This window comes from Calypte anna, chromosome 4A, assembly GCF_003957555.1.
Source record: "Calypte anna isolate BGI_N300 chromosome 4A, bCalAnn1_v1.p, whole genome shotgun sequence".
Classification (NCBI taxonomy): domain Eukaryota; kingdom Metazoa; phylum Chordata; class Aves; order Apodiformes; family Trochilidae; genus Calypte; species Calypte anna.
In genome coordinates this window covers 3720203-3737867 of record NC_044248.1, presented here as the reverse complement: position 1 = coordinate 3737867, position 17665 = coordinate 3720203, and the positions used below count along the sequence as shown (strand labels likewise).

The 17665-nt window shown below is 51.1% G+C and overlaps 1 protein-coding gene across 1 annotated transcript in view; it reads right to left on the bottom strand.

Moving 5' to 3' along the window:
- The window catches only part of CRMP1 (collapsin response mediator protein 1), a 57056-nt gene extending 41682 nt beyond the window's left edge, over positions 1–15374 (bottom strand). The window contains 1 exon segment of the mRNA XM_030449661.1: positions 15003–15374. Coding sequence (XP_030305521.1) covers positions 15003–15374 — 372 coding nt within the window.
- Positions 15375–17665: the final 2291 nt, after the last annotated feature.

Here is a 17665-nt window from a genome sequence, read left to right as displayed (position 1 = left end):
ACATTATACCCAAGCAAAGAGTCCCACCCAGCTCCAGCCCAGGGGTGACTTCTCCTTACCCAAAACCCTGTAGGCACCTACCCAGGTGGGTGCACATCCATGAACGTGCTGGAAAAATGACACAGACACAGCAGACTGGGAGGGAGGCAGGGGTTAAAGTTGACAAGCAATTCCATGGGATCACAGAAGCCTGGAAAAGACCTCTAAGGTCATTAAGTCCAACTTCAACCCCACCAGCCAACTAAACCATCTCCACCAGTGCTGCATCCACATGGTTTTTGAACACCTCCAGGGATGGTGACTCCACCACCTCCCTGGGAAGCCTATTCCAATGCCTCTCCTTAATGACTTTTTTTCCTGGCAGCCAATCTGAGCTTCCCCTGGTGCAGCTTGGGTCTGTTTCCTCTCATCCCATCACTGGTTACACAAGAGAAGAGACTAAACCCCTCCTGACTCCAAGCTCCTGGCAGGTACTTGTGGACAGCAATGTCTCCCCTCAGCCTCCCAATTCCTCCAGCCTTCTCCTCCCAACTCCATCAGCTCCACAGCCCTTCTCTGGACACACTCCAGCATCTCAATGTCCTTCTTGTAGTGAGGGGCCCCAAACTGGACACACTGCTCAAGGTCTGGCCTCACCAGCACGGAGTACCAGAGGACAACTCCTGTGGTATCTCCTTCGTCCTGCTGGCCACACATCTCCTGACGCAAGCCAGGATGCTGCTGGCCCTCTTGGCCACCTGGCCACACATTGGCTCATGTTCAACCAGCAGGCAACCCCAGGTCCTTCCCTCAAGCAGCTTTCCAGCCACTCTTCCCCAATGTACCATTGCCTGGAGCTTCTACTCTGAGGTCCACACTCTTCATGGATACATCAGATGTATCTTCATGGATACATCTTCCATACAAAACTCCTGGTGGGTTTTCATCCCCACCACCACCTGAGGATGAGTTCTGAGGAGAGGCACAACCCCAGCCTGAAGCCAAAGGGATGCTGCCACCTGCCAAGGCCACCCAATGCCACTGGGTGCTCCTGCACTGGTTCAGGTGGCAGTGAAATCCTGGACAGAAATTTGGGCACAGAAAGGGGGGTGTGAAGCAGGTCAGCCTCCTCAGGTTGATGTCTCCCCGTGGCAGGCAGACTGTTTGCAGCTTTCCTACCAAGTGCCACATGGCCAGAAAAAAACAGGGACCAAAGTTCTCTCCTCCCTGAGCCATGGTGAGGGCTGGAAGACACCCATGCTCTGCAGCACCCTGGGGAAAGCAGAGAGATGGGGTGGAAGGAGGAGTGACCTGAAGCTCATGAATTCATAGAATCATAGAATTGTCAGGGTTGGAAAAGACCTTTAAGCTCATTTAATTCCAACCCCAATGCCACAGGCAGGGACCTCCCACCAGCCCAGGTTGCTCCAAGCCCCATCCAACCTGGACTTCAAAACTTCCAGGGATGGGGCTTCCACCATCATACAACCCAGACCCCTGTTTTCCCTTCCAAGTGGTACAACCCCTCTGGGCAGGACACTTCTCTTTTTGCCAAGCTCTCAGATGAACCCTCAGCCACTTTCAGCTCCTCTGGCTATGCAAGCACCAAAGTGGTCATTACTCCAGGAAGCACCAACAGCATAAAAACTTCCTAAGGTGGCTGTCACCTTGATATTCAGCTCACAGATGTCCCAGTGACTGCTGGCTGCTCCAGACCAACTTTTCAGGGCAGTGCCAGGCACCAGAAGCTGCCAGCACAGCTCCCTCGGCTGCAAGCCAAGGAAAACTGCTGGGACCCTCTCCTCCCCCCTGCCTGCCCAAGGCCAGACAGTGGGAAAACAGCAAAACAGAGAAGGGGTATTATATTGAATACATAAACCCAGCAATTCAGTGGGTGCCAAGGAGGGGAAAAAAAAAAAAAAGAAGAAAAGAAAAAAAAAAGGACAAAGAAAAAAGAAAAAAAAAAAAAAAAAAAAAAAAAAAAAAAAAAAGACAAAAAAATAAATTAAAAACCCACAAAACTGCTCCCCCTCTGGCTTCTCCTGCTTAACCTGGCAGCAAAGCCACAGAGCTTGGTCTGTGACACAGTTTTCATGGCAGCAGGAGATGCCACGAGCTCAGCATCCTTTGCTGCAGGAGGAGGGGCTGTCTGCTCAGGGGCAGGCAGTGGCTTTTGCTCCTTTCCCAACTATTGTCTGCACAATAGCCACAGCAACACAAAACATCTGTAAGGTGCACAACTTGTCCAAATTGTCCATTTTGCTGGGTTTGGTTTGGTTTTTTTTATATTTATTTTAAATCAGCTTGGCACATCCAGATTTTCAGAAGCTCCCAATGGATCTCAGGTCAGCTGGGACCAGCAGCATCTCAACCAAACCCCAGAATCTGCAGTGGGCTCTGCACAATTCCATGTGAAGTCAAATTCCTTTACATTGTAACTCAGGGTTATTTGTAAATACAATCCAAATGTTAAAGCAACTGCAAACACATTTAAAATTAACCTTCCCTCATTCACCCACTCCACTCAGAGCCAGAGGTAGGAAAAAATGCTACATGCAATAAAATTAAAATATGGTTTTTTGCACATGGAGTTCACAATCTGCTCCTGGAGCAGCAAAAATAAAAATAAAACTGCCACCTTCTGACACAAGAGTCACTAAAAAAAATGCATGGCAAAAGAAAATGCAGAAGTTACAGCAAACCACTCACTTCTCTTCAGGATTGATGCCCCTGGCACCTCCAGGCACCTTTCAGAGAAAGCCACACCTCTGTCAAACAAAATGGAGATTTGGAAGAAAAAAAAAGGAACAAAAGAATGAAAGAATCTGCCATTCTCTGCTCTAACCATAGGAAAAGATTCAAAGAGATGGCATGAGCAGTTTCATCAAATAGCAGCATCTGCCCAGGCTCTTCTATATTCTTATATATACTTAAATACATTATATATTATATATACTTATATACAATCTTATATATTATTATATTCTTATATATACTACTACATTCTTCCTTTCCTTCCCTGAAAGCAAGGCCTGTTACATCACCAGCTCTAAATTAAATAACCAATGTATTTTTATTCACAGTTTGCTTTATAATTTAGCCACAATGGACTTCATACAACACCCCCTGCACAAGGGTTTCAGTGCTACTTCATTCTTGGGTTTGGACTTTCCCAATTGCTGCAGTGCAGCCTCTGCCAAGTGAAAAACTCCATGCAGCACCCTTAGCCCCAGATTTTCCAGGTCCAAAGGAGGAGAAAACCCCCAGCAGTGATTTCATCCTTTTGCTAATTTTAAGGATTTACTAGAATGCATCATTGTCCTTACATCTCCAAGGCAAAAAAAAAAAGGTATATTCCCCAAAATCCAGATTAATCACCACCCCTGAAGATGACCAAGGATTTTATGCTAGAGAGCCACTTGAAAAGAGTTTAAATTCCACATCCACCTGTGTTTCCAGCTCTCTGCCTCTAAACGTGTGTGGTTTGCAAGGCACCAGATTAAAGGCAATGGACATAAGAAGGCATTAGGCTACATCACCACTCCTGCAGCCCAGGCATTCATCTTTCCTTTTTTAGCAGCTGAGAATCCCCTGTTGCTAAGGCTTTAAAAAGGTCACTGTGAGTTAGAAAAAGGCCCAGAAACACCCAATTTAAAGGGATGGTTTGAAGGCCACAGGATGAAGTTTGTGCTCTCCTTGGTTATCCAAATCTCCAGGAGCAGGCAATTTGTGAGGGATGCTCCTCAGAGGCAAAAATCCCACTGGAAGGCAAAGGAGGGAGACACTGGGAGCTCCTCTGTGCTCCTGTGCATTCCTTCTTGCAGGGATACTTCCCACAATATAAAAGAAATTCAAAGGATATTTATTTTGTAGATCTATCTGGCTGTTTATTGTCAGAGCTGGTCAGACCTACGACCCAGCTAGGATGCAATACATTTCATTTACCTTGCTTTTAGCAAAATATTTACAAATTAGGAACATTTCTAAACGTAATGGCAAAAGAAAAAAGACATCCTTCCCAAGAGGAATGCCTGCTTAAAATCCTTTCATAAGGATCAAAGAGCTTTAAATGGGATTTCATGAAGTACTGCCTGCTTATAGAAGATCTGCTTTTAATCAGCACTATCCCTCCTTTTGATTTTCACATCTAGGTTACTCTCCCTGGGAAGTCATTTTTTTTAGTAGGGTGATCCCTGAACCAACTCAGGGAGTTGCTTGTAAAATAAATGTATCCTTGGGGCAACGTTTCCCATGGGAATTCCAGGGAAAATCCTGTTTTTAGGGTCCTTTCCTTGACAAATGCACTCCTGCACATGGCAGTTCGTTTAATAGGGATTATGTTGATTGTGGCAACACTGTATCTTGGGCTGTAGCCAGCACATCATCCATTCATCTTTAGTCATTTAAAAGATATTATGTTCTTCTCTTTCCCCTTTGGAGACCTGGCTTCCCCTTCAGCTTGCAGCATCACTCCTTAACCACACAGCCTAAAAGGGTTCCTCCTCCTACAGCTCCTAACTCCAGGGGGATTCCCCCCACCAGATATGTCACCTTTGCTTTGCTTTTAGAAGGCAAGCACAGCAAAACCTCTTCTTGATGACAATTTTCACCCAAACCCAGGCTGGAGGGGTTGAAGCCTCCTCCGTGTGTTGTTACACCCATCTCTTGGGTTACACAGAGGTTACACCAGCCCCAAAATCTCAGCGAGGCATTCACAGGGAAGGTTCAACCCAGGAAAAAAATAACAGCAACATACAGAAGGAAAAAACCCTTCCCTGACAGAGGTCAGGGATAGAAGGGAAACAGAACAGCAGGAAATATTTTATTGGGGTTTTTTTTTTTTTCTTTTAACATGATGTTAGCACTGGTAATTCATGACTGATTAAATGTGGTGGATAGAGGTGCATATTGCCTGCACTTAGGTCCTTTTTCCTGTCTTATTGGCTCACTTAATCTGATTTTCCTGAAAGTCACAGAGTTGCTGCTCCACCTCTCATGAGATCAGCACCGGTCCATGAACAAACCAGAGCTCCACGTGCAAGGGTGATGATCAGCTTTACTTAAGAGAGATTTTACACAAGAGACTTTGCAGAAATCAGTGGGGGCACTCATGATTTGGTAAGAGCCTAAGCAAGAGCTGAGGGCTTTAAACCTCACCAGGATGCTCTAGGGATCAAAACTTCATCCTGGGACAAGGGCATCAAGTGACAAGCAAGAAGTTATCCCAATGCATCTCAAAAGTTATCCCAATGCCACCACCTTTATGTGTTGCAAAAAAGACACCTGCAAATATATTATTTTGCTGCTCATCTCTGTTCCATGCCTCTGTTCCATGTCTGCTAAGTGGGGTTCCCTGGCTCCTGCTCCCCCAAAGGGAAAGAAAGCTTCTCCCTTTTTCCCCATGTATAAACTTGCTGATGAAAGAAATGGCAGCAAAGCAGAAGAGATGCTGACCTCCTGCCAGGAAAGTGATGCCTTGCCAGTGGCTGCTCTCAGAATTTCTAGGCAGGAGATTCTGAACATCACTGCATCAGATGCCTTCCCCATCAGACACAGCCTCCTTCTCCTTCCCAAACCTTCCTGCTTGCCTGTGCTGGCACTGCAAACCCTGATGTCCTGGCTGAATCATAGAATCCTAGAATTGGCTGGGTTGGAAGGGACCTCAGAGATCATCAAGTCCAACCCTTGATCCACTCCCGCTGCAGTTCCCAGCCCATGGCACTCAGTGCCACATCCAGGCTCTTTGGAAAGATCTCCAGACACGGAGAATCCACTACTTCCCTGGGCAGCCCATTCCAATGCCTGATCACCCTCTCCAGAAAGAAATTCTTTCTCATCTCCAATCTAAACCTCCCCTGGCACAACTTGAGACCCTGCCCTCTTGTCTTGCTGAGAGTTGCCTGGGAAAAGAGCCCAACCCCCCCCTGGCTCCAACCTCCTTTCAGGGAGTTGGAGAGAGTGATGAGGTCTCCCCTGAGCCTCCTCTTCTCCAGCCTCAACACCCCCAGCTCCCTCAGCCCTTCCTCACAGGAATTCTGCTGGATCCCTTCACAGCCTCCTTGCTCTTCTCTGGACCTGCTCCAGCACCTCAATCTCCTTCCTGAGCTGAGGGGCCCAGAACTGGACACAGGACTCAAGCTGTGGCCTCCCCAGGGCTGAGCACAGGGGCAGAATCCCTTCCCTGGACCTGCTGGCCACGCTGTTCCTGAGCCAGCCCAGGATGCCATTGGCCTTCTTGGCCACCTGGGCACACTGCTGGCTCATGTTCAGCTTCCTGGCAATCCAGACTCCCAGCTCCCTCTCTGTCTGGCAACTTGCTGTGGGCATTAAAGGAATCACTGCCCCCAAAGCTGCTTTCTGTCCCTCTGCCAAAGGTTTCAATCTCCAGAGGGATGGCCCCAGAAGGACCCACTCTGAATATCGATTTAAGAAACCAAGGGGGACTGGCTTTAAACACCACAGCCACTTTTTCTCCTGTGGAAAAAGGAAAAAGTTTATCACAGAATCAGAGGAACAGTGCTTGGAAATCCAGCAGCTTCTACTGAAGCAGCTGAAGCATCTCCAGAGCTGCTGAGTCCAGTGCAATATTGTGGAGTCACCAATGTTCATTGACAGAAAATTAAACTAAGCCTACTGAACTGTTCAGATGGAAAAATGTGAATATGACCATTAAGCAAAAACTCAAGAGATAAGAAGGGATCCAGAAGTCACTCAACATCGCTGGGAGAATGTATTGCCTTGGAGTTTTAAAGCAGGAAAAAAAATGCTCTTTAAATCAGCTCAAATCTTGCACCAACAGTAGAAGCAGAGACCCTGTTCCCATCCTCAGCACTCAGCAGTCTTTTCAAACCCTTTTGACAAGCCACACACCACGTTGTGTTTAGCTTCATGTTATTAAACAAAGGAGGGTGCAGAAAAAAGCACGGCCAAGGAGACACAGAGCAGATCCACAGCTAGACAAGGGCTTTGGTTCTCCATTCCATGTCCTCACCACATTTTGCATTTGTAGGATATGTAACCCCTGGTGAATTGGCTGCTGGCTGGCACCTCCTGCACTGTCTTACACCAGAACACCTGATGCTACATCGGGATATGGCTCAGGCCAAGCAGGAAGTTTCCCCTCTTGAGCCTCTGCAAACCAAACTCACACACAAGTCTGAGCAAATGCACTTTCTCCAAATATTCTGATGTGTTCAAGTCAATCCTATTTATTCCTCAGCTTGCTCCACATCAAGCAACTCAAAAGGCTACACCTAAACTTATTCTCACTACTCTGAATATCCATTATTCCAGCCTCTCTCCATTTTTCTGCAGCTGCTTCTTTTTCTCACCTTGTGCCAACTCTTCTCTTTCCTTGCTCTGCTCAATCCTGCCTCTGTCACATCACAGTTTTTGAGCTCTGCCTCCCCATCCTTCCAGCCTGCCAGCTCAGGACCAGCACCTCCTCCCCCCATTCATATGCCAAGACTTGGACCATTTCCAGGCAAGATATTTGGTTGGATGGGGGCTTGAAGCAACCTGACCTAGTGGGAAACCTGCCCATTCAGGAGGGTTGGAACCAGATGATCTTTAAGCTCCATTTCTAACCCAAAGCAGTCTGTGATTCTGTGATACTTGGGCACCATTTGCCTTCCCCATGTCCCTCCTTGCAGATTGGTGACTGGCAATCCTCCCTTCTCTCTCTGGAGTTGTCTTCACACCTCCTCCTCCTCACTGAGCTCACACTGATGATGTTTCAATGACTGCAATCACTGCTGGAACAAACACCCCCTGGAGCAGACGTGCCACGTGCTTTAAAAAAAAAATAAATTAAAATATGCTCTTTATATGCTGTAATTTTGAGTTCATCTGGGCTGAAGCCTGACTAGAAAAGTGCAAGCAAAAAAAAAAAAAAAAGAAAAAAAAGGCAAGCCAAAATAATTTGTAAAAGACTTTTCAGTGCCATCATCCCCAGTCCTACGCTGCACAAGAGGAAAGCACAAGGGAAGAGCAGTGGGAAGAGGGGGTTGGATGTTGCCTGCAAAATCTGGTCTGCAGGAGAGCACACCTGCTAAAAATTGCCAGTTCAGGCAGAAAAACACCTGAGCAATGGATGTGGTGGCTGACAGCACTGCACAGCCTGAGAAATCTGCTCCTGCAGATGTGTTCCTGGCCACCTTTGCATCGTGCACCCCCTGCTCCATCCCCAGCATCTCCTGAACCAAGGGGGTGAAACCTCCTCCCCCACACACCAAGGGCTTCCAAGCAGTGCAGAGGACGTGAGCAAACTGCAGACACTTTGTGGTTCAGTGCTTGCTCTATTTGACATCACCCAGCAGCTGGTCTGGTGCTTCAAAAGGGGCTCAGTTTCTCCAGGCTGAATCAGGCAGGGCTGGTGCTCAGCTACCAACAAGTCTGGATGCTGCATGGGGTGGATAAAAGGCAGCAGGAGAGGCACTAATGGAATAAGCTCCAAGAAGTATGAATTTTCAGGGGCAGAAAGGAAAGGAAAAGGGAAAAAGGGGAAAAAAGGGAAAAAAGGGAAAAAAGGGAAAAAAGGAAAAAAGGAAAAAAGGAAAAAAGGAAAAAAGGAAAAAAAGGAAAAAAAGGAAAAAAAGGAAAAAAAGGAAAAAAGGAAAAAAAGGAAAAAAGGAAAAAAAGGAAAAAAGGAAAAAAAGGAAAAAAAGGGAAAAAAGGGAAAAAGGGAAAAAAGGAAAAAAGGAAAAAAAGGAAAAAAAGGAAAAAAGGAAAAAAAGGAAAAAAAGGAAAAAGGGAAAAAGGGAAAAAAGGGAAAAAAGGGAAAAAGGGAAAAGGAAAAAAAGGGAAAAGGAAAAAAAGGGAAAAGGAAAAAAGGGAAGAAGAGGGAAGAGGGAAGAAGAGGGAAGAGGGAAGAAGAGGGAAGAAGAGGGAAGAAGAGGGAAGAGGGAAGAGGAGGGAAGAGGAGGGAAGAGGAGGGAAGAGGAGGGAAGAGGAGGGAAGAGGAGGGAAGAGGAGGGAAGAGGAGGGAAGAGGAGGGAAGAGGAGGGAAGAGGAGGGAAGAGGAGGGAAGAGGAGGGAAGAGGAGGGAAGAAGAGGGAAGAGGAGGGAAGAAGAGGGAAGAAGAGGGAAGAAGAGGGAAGAAGAGGGAAGAAGAGGGAAAAGGGAAAAAAAATCAGGTGCAGATTTGGAGAGTAAGAGTAGGGAGATGCTGGATACCTACTGCATCCAGGCAAGGAGACCAATCTGCAACACAGGATTTCTGCCATTCTAGATACTTCCAGGAGAAATGGGAAAGAGGCAGGGATAAAGCAGCCTGGAGGAGAAGGGGTGCAGCAGGTATCAGTCAGGCACCTCTGATATTCCTGAAGGGGTCAGGAGATGAAGCATGGGTCAACCAGAGCACAAGGAGGTAGTTGTGCCCATGTGCCCCAAAAGGGGAAACCAGATACCCCAAGAGAGATACCTGAAGCCCCCCTGATCAGAGCTGGATCCACTTCTTCCTTGACAAAATTCCTGATGCTGCAGATGTGACCCCAGAGGGAAGTTTTGGGCAAGCACTGAGCAGTGACTGCTCACCTCTTAGGGAGGTGGGCTTGGCTTCTTCTCCCATATCACTGGTGATGGGATGAGAGGAAAACAAACCCAAGCTGCACCAGGGGCACTGGACCAGGCTGGTAGTGGAGTCACCATTCATGGAGGTGCTCAAAAACTGTGTCAACGTGGCACTTGAGGACACATTAGCTGGTGGTGTTGGGTTTATGGTTGGACTTGATGATCTCAGAGGTCTTTTCCAACCTTCCTGATTCTCTGGGTGCTGTGGCAGGGTGCTGGGTGCTGCCCTCCTTGTGTGCTCTTGGCCCCAAGCTTGGTAGAGGAAAATCCACAGCAGTGTCAGCACATAGGATGCTGCCAAAAATGAGTTTCTTACCCTTCCCATGAACCCAGGAGCTGGTGCAGCTCAGAAGAGCAGGGAAGGGAGAGAAAATGACATTTTTCTATTATTTCATCCTCACTGCTGTTGTTGCACAGCTTCACAGAGCTATCACACTTCCTCAGAGCCCAGAATTCAAAGTAATTCCTTAGTGGAAAGATGAAATGTCAAATTTAGCATCCTGGAAGATGCCTGGTAGGCTTTCCTGTAGCCTACCAGTACCTGAAGGGACTACAGGAAAGCTGGAGAGGGATTTTTTACAAGAGAATGGAGTGACAGGAGCAGGAAGAATGTGTTTCAACTGGAAAAGTAGGTTTAGAGTAGGAATTAGGAAGAAATTCTTTACTGTAAGGATGGTAAGACCCTAGAAGAGGTTGTCCAGGGAGGTGGTGGATGGAAACATTTAAATCCAGGTTGGATGGGGCTTGGAGCAACCAAAGTATAAAGTATAACAGAGTGTCTGATTTGCTTTTGCTGAAGAAGGGCCAGAACTGTTAAACATGAGAATAAAAAAAAATAAATAAATAAAATTTAAAAGTCCAAGCCTGCTGCCTGCCAACTTCCCTGATGTTAATTTATGCCTTTGATTTGGCCAGAAGACTCAGCACTGGCATTAATGAATATTCATTTGAAGAAGCTTCAGCACATCCAGTCTCCAAGAGAGCAGGCTGAGGTTTGGGCTTTCTTTTCCCCAGTAATCCTCTCAGCAGAGAGGGAAATTGGTGAGAAGTGAAGAAATTAAAAGGAACTGTTGATTCCAAGGCAAACAACTCCTGGATTCTCCCAGTTTCTCCTTTCTCTCCCAGCTGGAGAGCAAACTGTGGGGTGGGAACCTGTTAAAATTCCAGCTGCAAACCAGGGTTGAGCCACACACCAAGCACCTGACCCTGACCCCCACCCTCACCCAGGGGCACCCAGGGCCTCCCCAAGTCCAGAGGTACCCAGCAAACCACACCATGCACAGAGGAACCACCACCCAAAAAGCCACTGCAACACCCAGGCTGATCTGTGGCCATCAGGCATGGAAAAGCAGCACTTTGGGATGATAAAACCTTGTTTTGGGAAGGAGGCTGTTCCCCCCCAACCCTGACCAAACATTTTGGCTAAAGGATTAGTATTAATTTTTTTAGTAAGAGGAAAACCTCGAGGCAGTAAAAAGCCTTGTAATGCTGGCTCAAATAATGCCTTTTATCACCATCAGGTTTGCTGAGGAAGCCACCACACCCACCTGGCAGCCCACCCTACAGCTCCTGAAGCTTCTCTTCCCAACGCCAGCTTTTCTGGGAAAGCTTCACCAACCCAAACCTCTTGAAGCTCACCCCAATTCCCCACTCAGCAATTCCCCAGGTGCCCCAAGCAGCCGTGACCCCATCACCCATCCAGCTGCCCCTCGGGATGGGCAGAATAATAAAAGGAATAATTAATTCCCTAGGCACCCACCAGCCTGCAGACCAACATTGGCTCTTCTGGGGGAAAACCTCTGCATGCCTAAACCCAGAATATTCCTCCTGAAGCCCAGCTCCCCACCAGCTCTATTTTTTTTTTATTTTATTCCCAGCCCTGTCGACCCAGTGCACCTAAGGGAAAGAATACCCCGAATCAAAGCACCCAAATCCCTTCTTTCTGGCACAGAAATCATGCTCTATTGTAGTGCTGCTGGGGGATAAAAGCATCTAGGAGGAGACAGGCACAGCTCGGCAGAGGATGGTTATGATTAACCCTTTGACTCCTGATTCCCAGCCCTGCCTGATGTATTAATTGCGTGCAGAGGTGTCCGTGCTTGGCATCATGGCGCTCTCCGCTTTTTTTTTTTCCTTTTTTTTTTTTTTTTCCACCTTTCCCCACCTCCCAAACATTCCCCACCTCCCTGACCCACCGGCCCCTATCCCCCCCGGGGTGGGATGGGGCGGGGGGGGGGAAAGAGATGCGCTACCGGGGAGGGGGGCGACAAGGAGGGTGGAGGGGGACACACGTTGTGCTGCAGTTCGTCCCCTCCCTCTTTTGTTCTGCTGAGCCCGGCGGACGAGCATCCCCCGGGCCCTGCTCCTCGGGAGGGCGGCACCGTCGCCCCCGACCCACCCCGACCCCACCCACCCCAAGGCCCCGGGGAGGGGATGGAAAGGGTAAGGAAGAGGGGGGGGGGGCACACACAAGGTCCCCTTCTCGCCCAGCTCCGGGGCTGGGGGAGAGAGCGCGTAGGGCTGAGAGGAGAGCGATGAAAGGGGTAAAAATAATAATAATAATTTAAAAATATATTTAAAATCACAAAAATATTAATATATATATATATATGAAATAAATAAATAAAATCACTCCCATCCTAGCCCTCCAGCAGGAAGAGGAGGGGGATACCGGCACCCGCACCCACCCAGCCCCAAGCAATCGCGGTCTCTCCGCCGCCATCCGCGGGGCACTGCGCGGCCGCTGCGCTCCCGCCTCCCTCCCTCCCTTCCCCGCCCCGCTAACAAAGGATCCAGGGCATCTCCTTACCGTGATGTGGGGGATGCTCTTCTTGCCCTGGTACGACATGTTGGCTCTCGCTACCGCCGGGGCGCGCCTCACACAGCCCCGAGCCCGACGGAAAAACCGCGGTGGTAATCAGAGGAATAAATTAATTCAAAGCCCGGTCGGGTGATGGGGTGGGGCTGGGGTGACCCGGTAGAGCTGTGTAATGGAGGCAAAGTTTCCTTGCCCAGACGGCAACGGGGAGCCAGGCAAAGCCGACACCTTTTTTTTTTTTTTTTTTTCCCCAATAAAACAGGGACGCAGCTCCCCGAGGAAAAGAGGGGGGGGAGGGAGGGAGGGATGGATAGAGGGGGGGGTTCGGCGAGCGCTGCCTCTCCCGGCGGCAGCAGCGCCCTCCCGGCTGCAGGTCGGAGCAGGATTCGCTCAGCTCAACCCAGGAAGCGTTTCCTTTCCTCCTGTCCCCCCACCCCTTTACCCCCTCGGCCCCCCTTCCCTGCCCATCAATCCAGCAGCCGGAGCCTCCCTCCCTCCCTCCCGCACCGGCGCCGGCGCCGGCAAACGCCGCCTCCCCAGCTCCGCCACCGCCCCGCTCGCAAACCCGAGGGCATCGGTGGGGTCCCACCCGTGGGGTGGGTTCTGCAGGGGGGGGGACAGGGGAAGGGGAGCGCCCGGCTGAGGGTTCTACTGGGTAGCACATGAAAATGGTACTGCTTGCTCTGCCCCCTTGGCACTGAACCCCATGGCACTGTCCCCATACCACTGACCTCCTCTGTCCCCATGGCACTGACCCCCATGGCTCTACCCTGCTCTGTTCCCAGCGATGCCTCTGTCCCCAGCTGCCCTGCTTTCCTTGTGATTTTCCCAGTGCCACTCCCTCCCCCGTCCCCATGGATGCTGGCACAGCTCTAGCACAAGCAGGCCAGGTAGATGCTACCACAGCAGCTGCTGGTAAGGAAAAATAATAATAATTATTATTATTAATTATAATAATAACAATAATTATCATTATTATAATAAAGAAGTGGCTGATTGAAAAAGCCTTTCCATCTTTTCTGCCTGCACCCACCCAAAGGCTCCATGCAGAGCTGCAGGAAGGGCAGAAGGCACTGCAAAGCTGCACCCAAGTTAATCCCCCACCCCCAACGATGAGCATCAGGGGCTCTCAGCACCCACCCACCCATGATACAGACACAGACACAAGGTATTTCCCACCCAGGCTGCATCCCTGACACATCTTCCCCCCAAATCACCACCCAGAGCTTACAAAATGCTGCTGTACAAGGGGTCAAGCATGGGGTTATTGCCTCCACTGCACCTTCCTAAGCCAGTGACCAAATCTTGCTTATTTTACCCCTAAGCTTCTCCTCACCCTTCATCCAGAGCTGGACAACTTTGGAAGCCCAGTGGGATCCGAGGAGGAGGTAGCATGGAATGTGCTCACTATCCCAAATCCCAGCCTGAATGAGGAAGCAGGGAAAATGGGCCAGAGGCACCAGAGATGTCCCAGAAGATGGGGAATGTCCAAGGGATGCCACGGCCTCCTGGGGCCTTGATGGAAAAGACAAGCAGGAGGTCATGGCATCCCCTGAAGATGGGGTTCAGGTGAGTGGGGGGGAAAGCAAGGACTGCACTGCAGCTGGCAGCATCCTAAGGCACCCCTGAGGTCACTGCAGTGAAGTGCCACCACCTAGGGTGCAATGTCCCAACAAACCTTCCCTGCTCACTCCACTGTCCCAGTGGGCACCCCCCCAGGCTGTGTGGGAGGCTTTGTGGCACCTGCACCCACCCCTTGGACCAGAGAGGACCAGCACCCCATTCCTACTCAAATCAAAGAGGGGGAAGAGTGGGAAAACTCTTCAGTTGAACCTATGGAAAGAGCAGAGCGTGGAGGGGCCACACTGTCCCCAGGCTGGGTGCTAAGGTAGCAAGCTGCACCTCTGCAGGGACACGACTGCGAGGCCGATTTTTTGAGGGGAAATCAGTGACAGCAGCAGTTCTGCGAACCCAGGAGGTGAGGAACCCCCGGGCAAAGGTTTCAGCAGATGCTCCCGCGCTCCCTGCCGGGGAGACAATGAAGGAGCACGGCGAGGGATGGGGCAGAGCCGGGGGCTGTGCCCGGGACAAGATGGGAAGGAGTTTTCCCGACCAGTCCTCAAGTACAACGGGGGCTGCTTTGTTCCCAGGGGGGCTGCAGCGAGGCTCCGGGGGGATGGGGGAAGAGGGAAGAGGGGAGAGGGCCCGGCTGCCTTCCAGCCCACCCGGCACGGGCAACGTTTTACCGGCAAGGATGGGAAAATGGGAGCAAACCATCCCCTTATAAAGGAACCTGGTTTTTGGGGTAGCCTCCATCACCACCACTCCACCCGTAATGAGTGAGTTGCGGGGACAGCCGCGCTCTTCTTCCAGCATCACCGGGAAGGGACGGGAGGGGTCCCTGACTCCCCGATCTTCCGTCACTAAACTCCCCCCCTCCCAGGCAGCCCCCGGGCCCCAGCACCGGCGAGCGGGGCTCTGCGGCACGGTTCTGCTCAGCCAGCTACGGCTCAGCCCAGCTCGGTTCCGATCGGCCCGGCTCGGCCCGGCATGATAGGGTTCGGTTGGCCCGGCGAGCCGAGGAGAGGGAGGAGGGGGCGGTGGCTCCCACCCCCCAGCCCTGATCCCCGCTCACCTGCCCATTGTCCTGGCCCTGCAGCAGCTCTTTCCCCATCGGGTATCGGATCTCCACGCCCGGGGTCTTGTCCTCCCGATCTCCCGGGGAGCTGATGACGGAACCGGAGACCTCGCTGATGTCGCTGGCCGTCTCGCTGTAATTGTCCCCTCCGTCCAGCATGTCGTGCCGGCTGCCGCTCCGAGGGGTCCGGGACCCCTTTTTCCCTACGCTGTAAGCGTCGAAATCGATGGTTTTGTTCTCGTAGGCCCCTTCCACCGAGGCGAACATCCCCCCGTATTTCTGCCGCGGTGTCTGGGCTGTCGTACCCGGCCTAGCTAGGTACACGGGCAGGTCATCTTCTTTATTCCAGTTCCTCTTTCTCTCGGCCATTCTCGCTGTCCGGATTTCTCCCACCCTCTCTCTGTCTCTCTCTTTTTTTCCGCCTCCCACTTCTCTGCACCTTCTCCTACCGGGATAGGCTGCTGGTGACCATAAAAATGAATGGATGTAGATGCAGCAGCGGCGGAGCTGGGGTTGGCTGGTGGGATCTTTCCTTTAGGGAGATGCAAACGTTAACCTCCCTCCCTCCACCCACCCCCCCACCCCCCCAACCCACCCACCCACCCCTTGCTTCTTCTCCCCCCCCGGAAAGAAAAATAAAATAAAATTAAAAAAAAATAAAAACAGAGGAAGGAGGAAAGAAATCCAAGCGCAATTTAAAAATAGCCGTTAGTAAAGAGCACGTGAAAATAAAGTACAAAGAGCGGAGAGGAGAGGGGGGCAGAGGCAGGTGATTGGAAAGCCCTTGACGAATAGAAGAGCAGCAGCAATTCCCAGAGCAAGGACCGCAGTGCACAGGCTCTCCCGGTAGAAAGAATGATCCGGGGGGGAGGGAGGGAGAGAGGGAGGGAGGGAAGGAGGGGGACGGGAGGCAAGGGGGAGGAGGAAGAGGAGGTGTGTGTGGGAGAGGCTTCTTTGCACCGCCGGTATAAACAGGGTCCTTGCCGGCGGGCGGGTGGGCAGCAGGCACTTGCTGCTTAACGTGGCTTCGGGAGGAAAAAAATTAAAATAAATTTAAAAAAAAATTAAAAAAGGAAAAATTAAAAAAAAAAAAAAAAAAAGCAGCAAACCCCCCAAACCTCCCCAGCCCTCCAGAGGGAGTTTCTCCTACTTCGCACACCCGCAGGAGGAGGCTGCCGGGCGGGCGGTGCGGGGAGGGGGCGGACCCGCTCGGCTCTGCTCCCCGGCTCGGGGGGGAGAGGAGGAGGAGGAGAAGGAGGAAGAGGAGGAGGAGGAGAAGGGGTGGCCGAGGGGACACTGCCAGCTCTAGGTCCCCGGGGCAGGAGCCGTGACACGGAAGTGTTCGCGCCGAGCGCTGCCGCAGCCGACACCGAAGATAGGGGGGGGATGTGGGGGGTAGCGGCGGGGTCGTGGCTCGACGTGTCCAGCCGAGGAGGAGGAAGAGGAGGAGGAGGAAGGAGCGACCCCGAGGAAGCTGAGCTGGGGGGAGAAGGGCTGCGCGTCCCCGCGGAGTGTCGGGAGCGCGGCGCGCCCCCGCGGAGCTGTCCCTTCAGCACCTGGGAGCGTCCCCGGCTCCGCAGGCACAAAGCGGGGAATGGGAGGGGGAGGGGGGAAGAGGCCCCCACGGGGGTCCTGGGGCTTCTGGGCATCAGTTGTGGACATCAGGGAGGGGTGGGGAAAGGGGGGAGGGTGGCCAGATGGTCCTTGAGGTCCCTTCCAGGCTGCAGCTCTCTGTGTCTTCCGATGACATGAAAGACATGGAGGGGCTGGAATGTGCCCAGGGAAGGGCCAGGAGGATGCTCAGAGGGCTGGAGCACTGAGAAGACACAGAAAGAGTTGGGATTGTTCAGTCTGGAGAGGAGAAGGCTCTGAGGAGACCTCATTGTGGCCTTCCAGTGTCTTGAAGGGGCTACAAGAAAGCTGGGGAGGGACTTTTTAGGATGTCAGGGAGGGATAGGAAATGGGGGAATGGATTCAAACTAGAGATTTAGATTGAAGTTAGGAAGAAATGCTTCACCATGGGGATGCTGAGACCCTGGCACAGATTGCCCAGAGAGGTGGTGGAAGCCCCATCCATCCCTGGAAGTTTTTATGGACAGGGCTCTGAGCAACCTGATCTGTGGGAGGTGTCCCTGCCCATGCAGGGGGGTTGGAACTAAATGACCTTAAAGTTCCCTTCCAACCCTGAAAATCCAATGATTCTATGATCTTTGCAGCTCTGCCTCTCTCAATGCCTGAGGTGACCACCAGCTGGACCCATAAAATTTTGGGCACTCCCCTGCCTGCACACACAGCCAGCCCCAGGCAATTCTGAGAGGCCCTGAATACCCCAACACTTCTGTAAGGGACCTTTCCCATTGCTCTGAAGTAAAAGGAGGCTGAGATGGATGAGGAAGCAAATTTGGAGCAGTGGATCACCAACTGGAACACAAGAGGTTCAGCCAAAATATAAGGAAAAACTTCTTTACTGGAAGAGTAACTGGCACAGGATGCCCAGAGAGGTTGTGGGGTCTCTGTGTCAAATCCCAGCTGGATCCCATCCTGAGCAACCTTGTTCTGGGTGACCCTGCTCTGGCAGGGGGTTGGACAAGATGATCTCCAGAGGTCCCTTCCAACCCTCTCACCTTTATCCTTCTCTTCCACACCATGGTTAAACCATT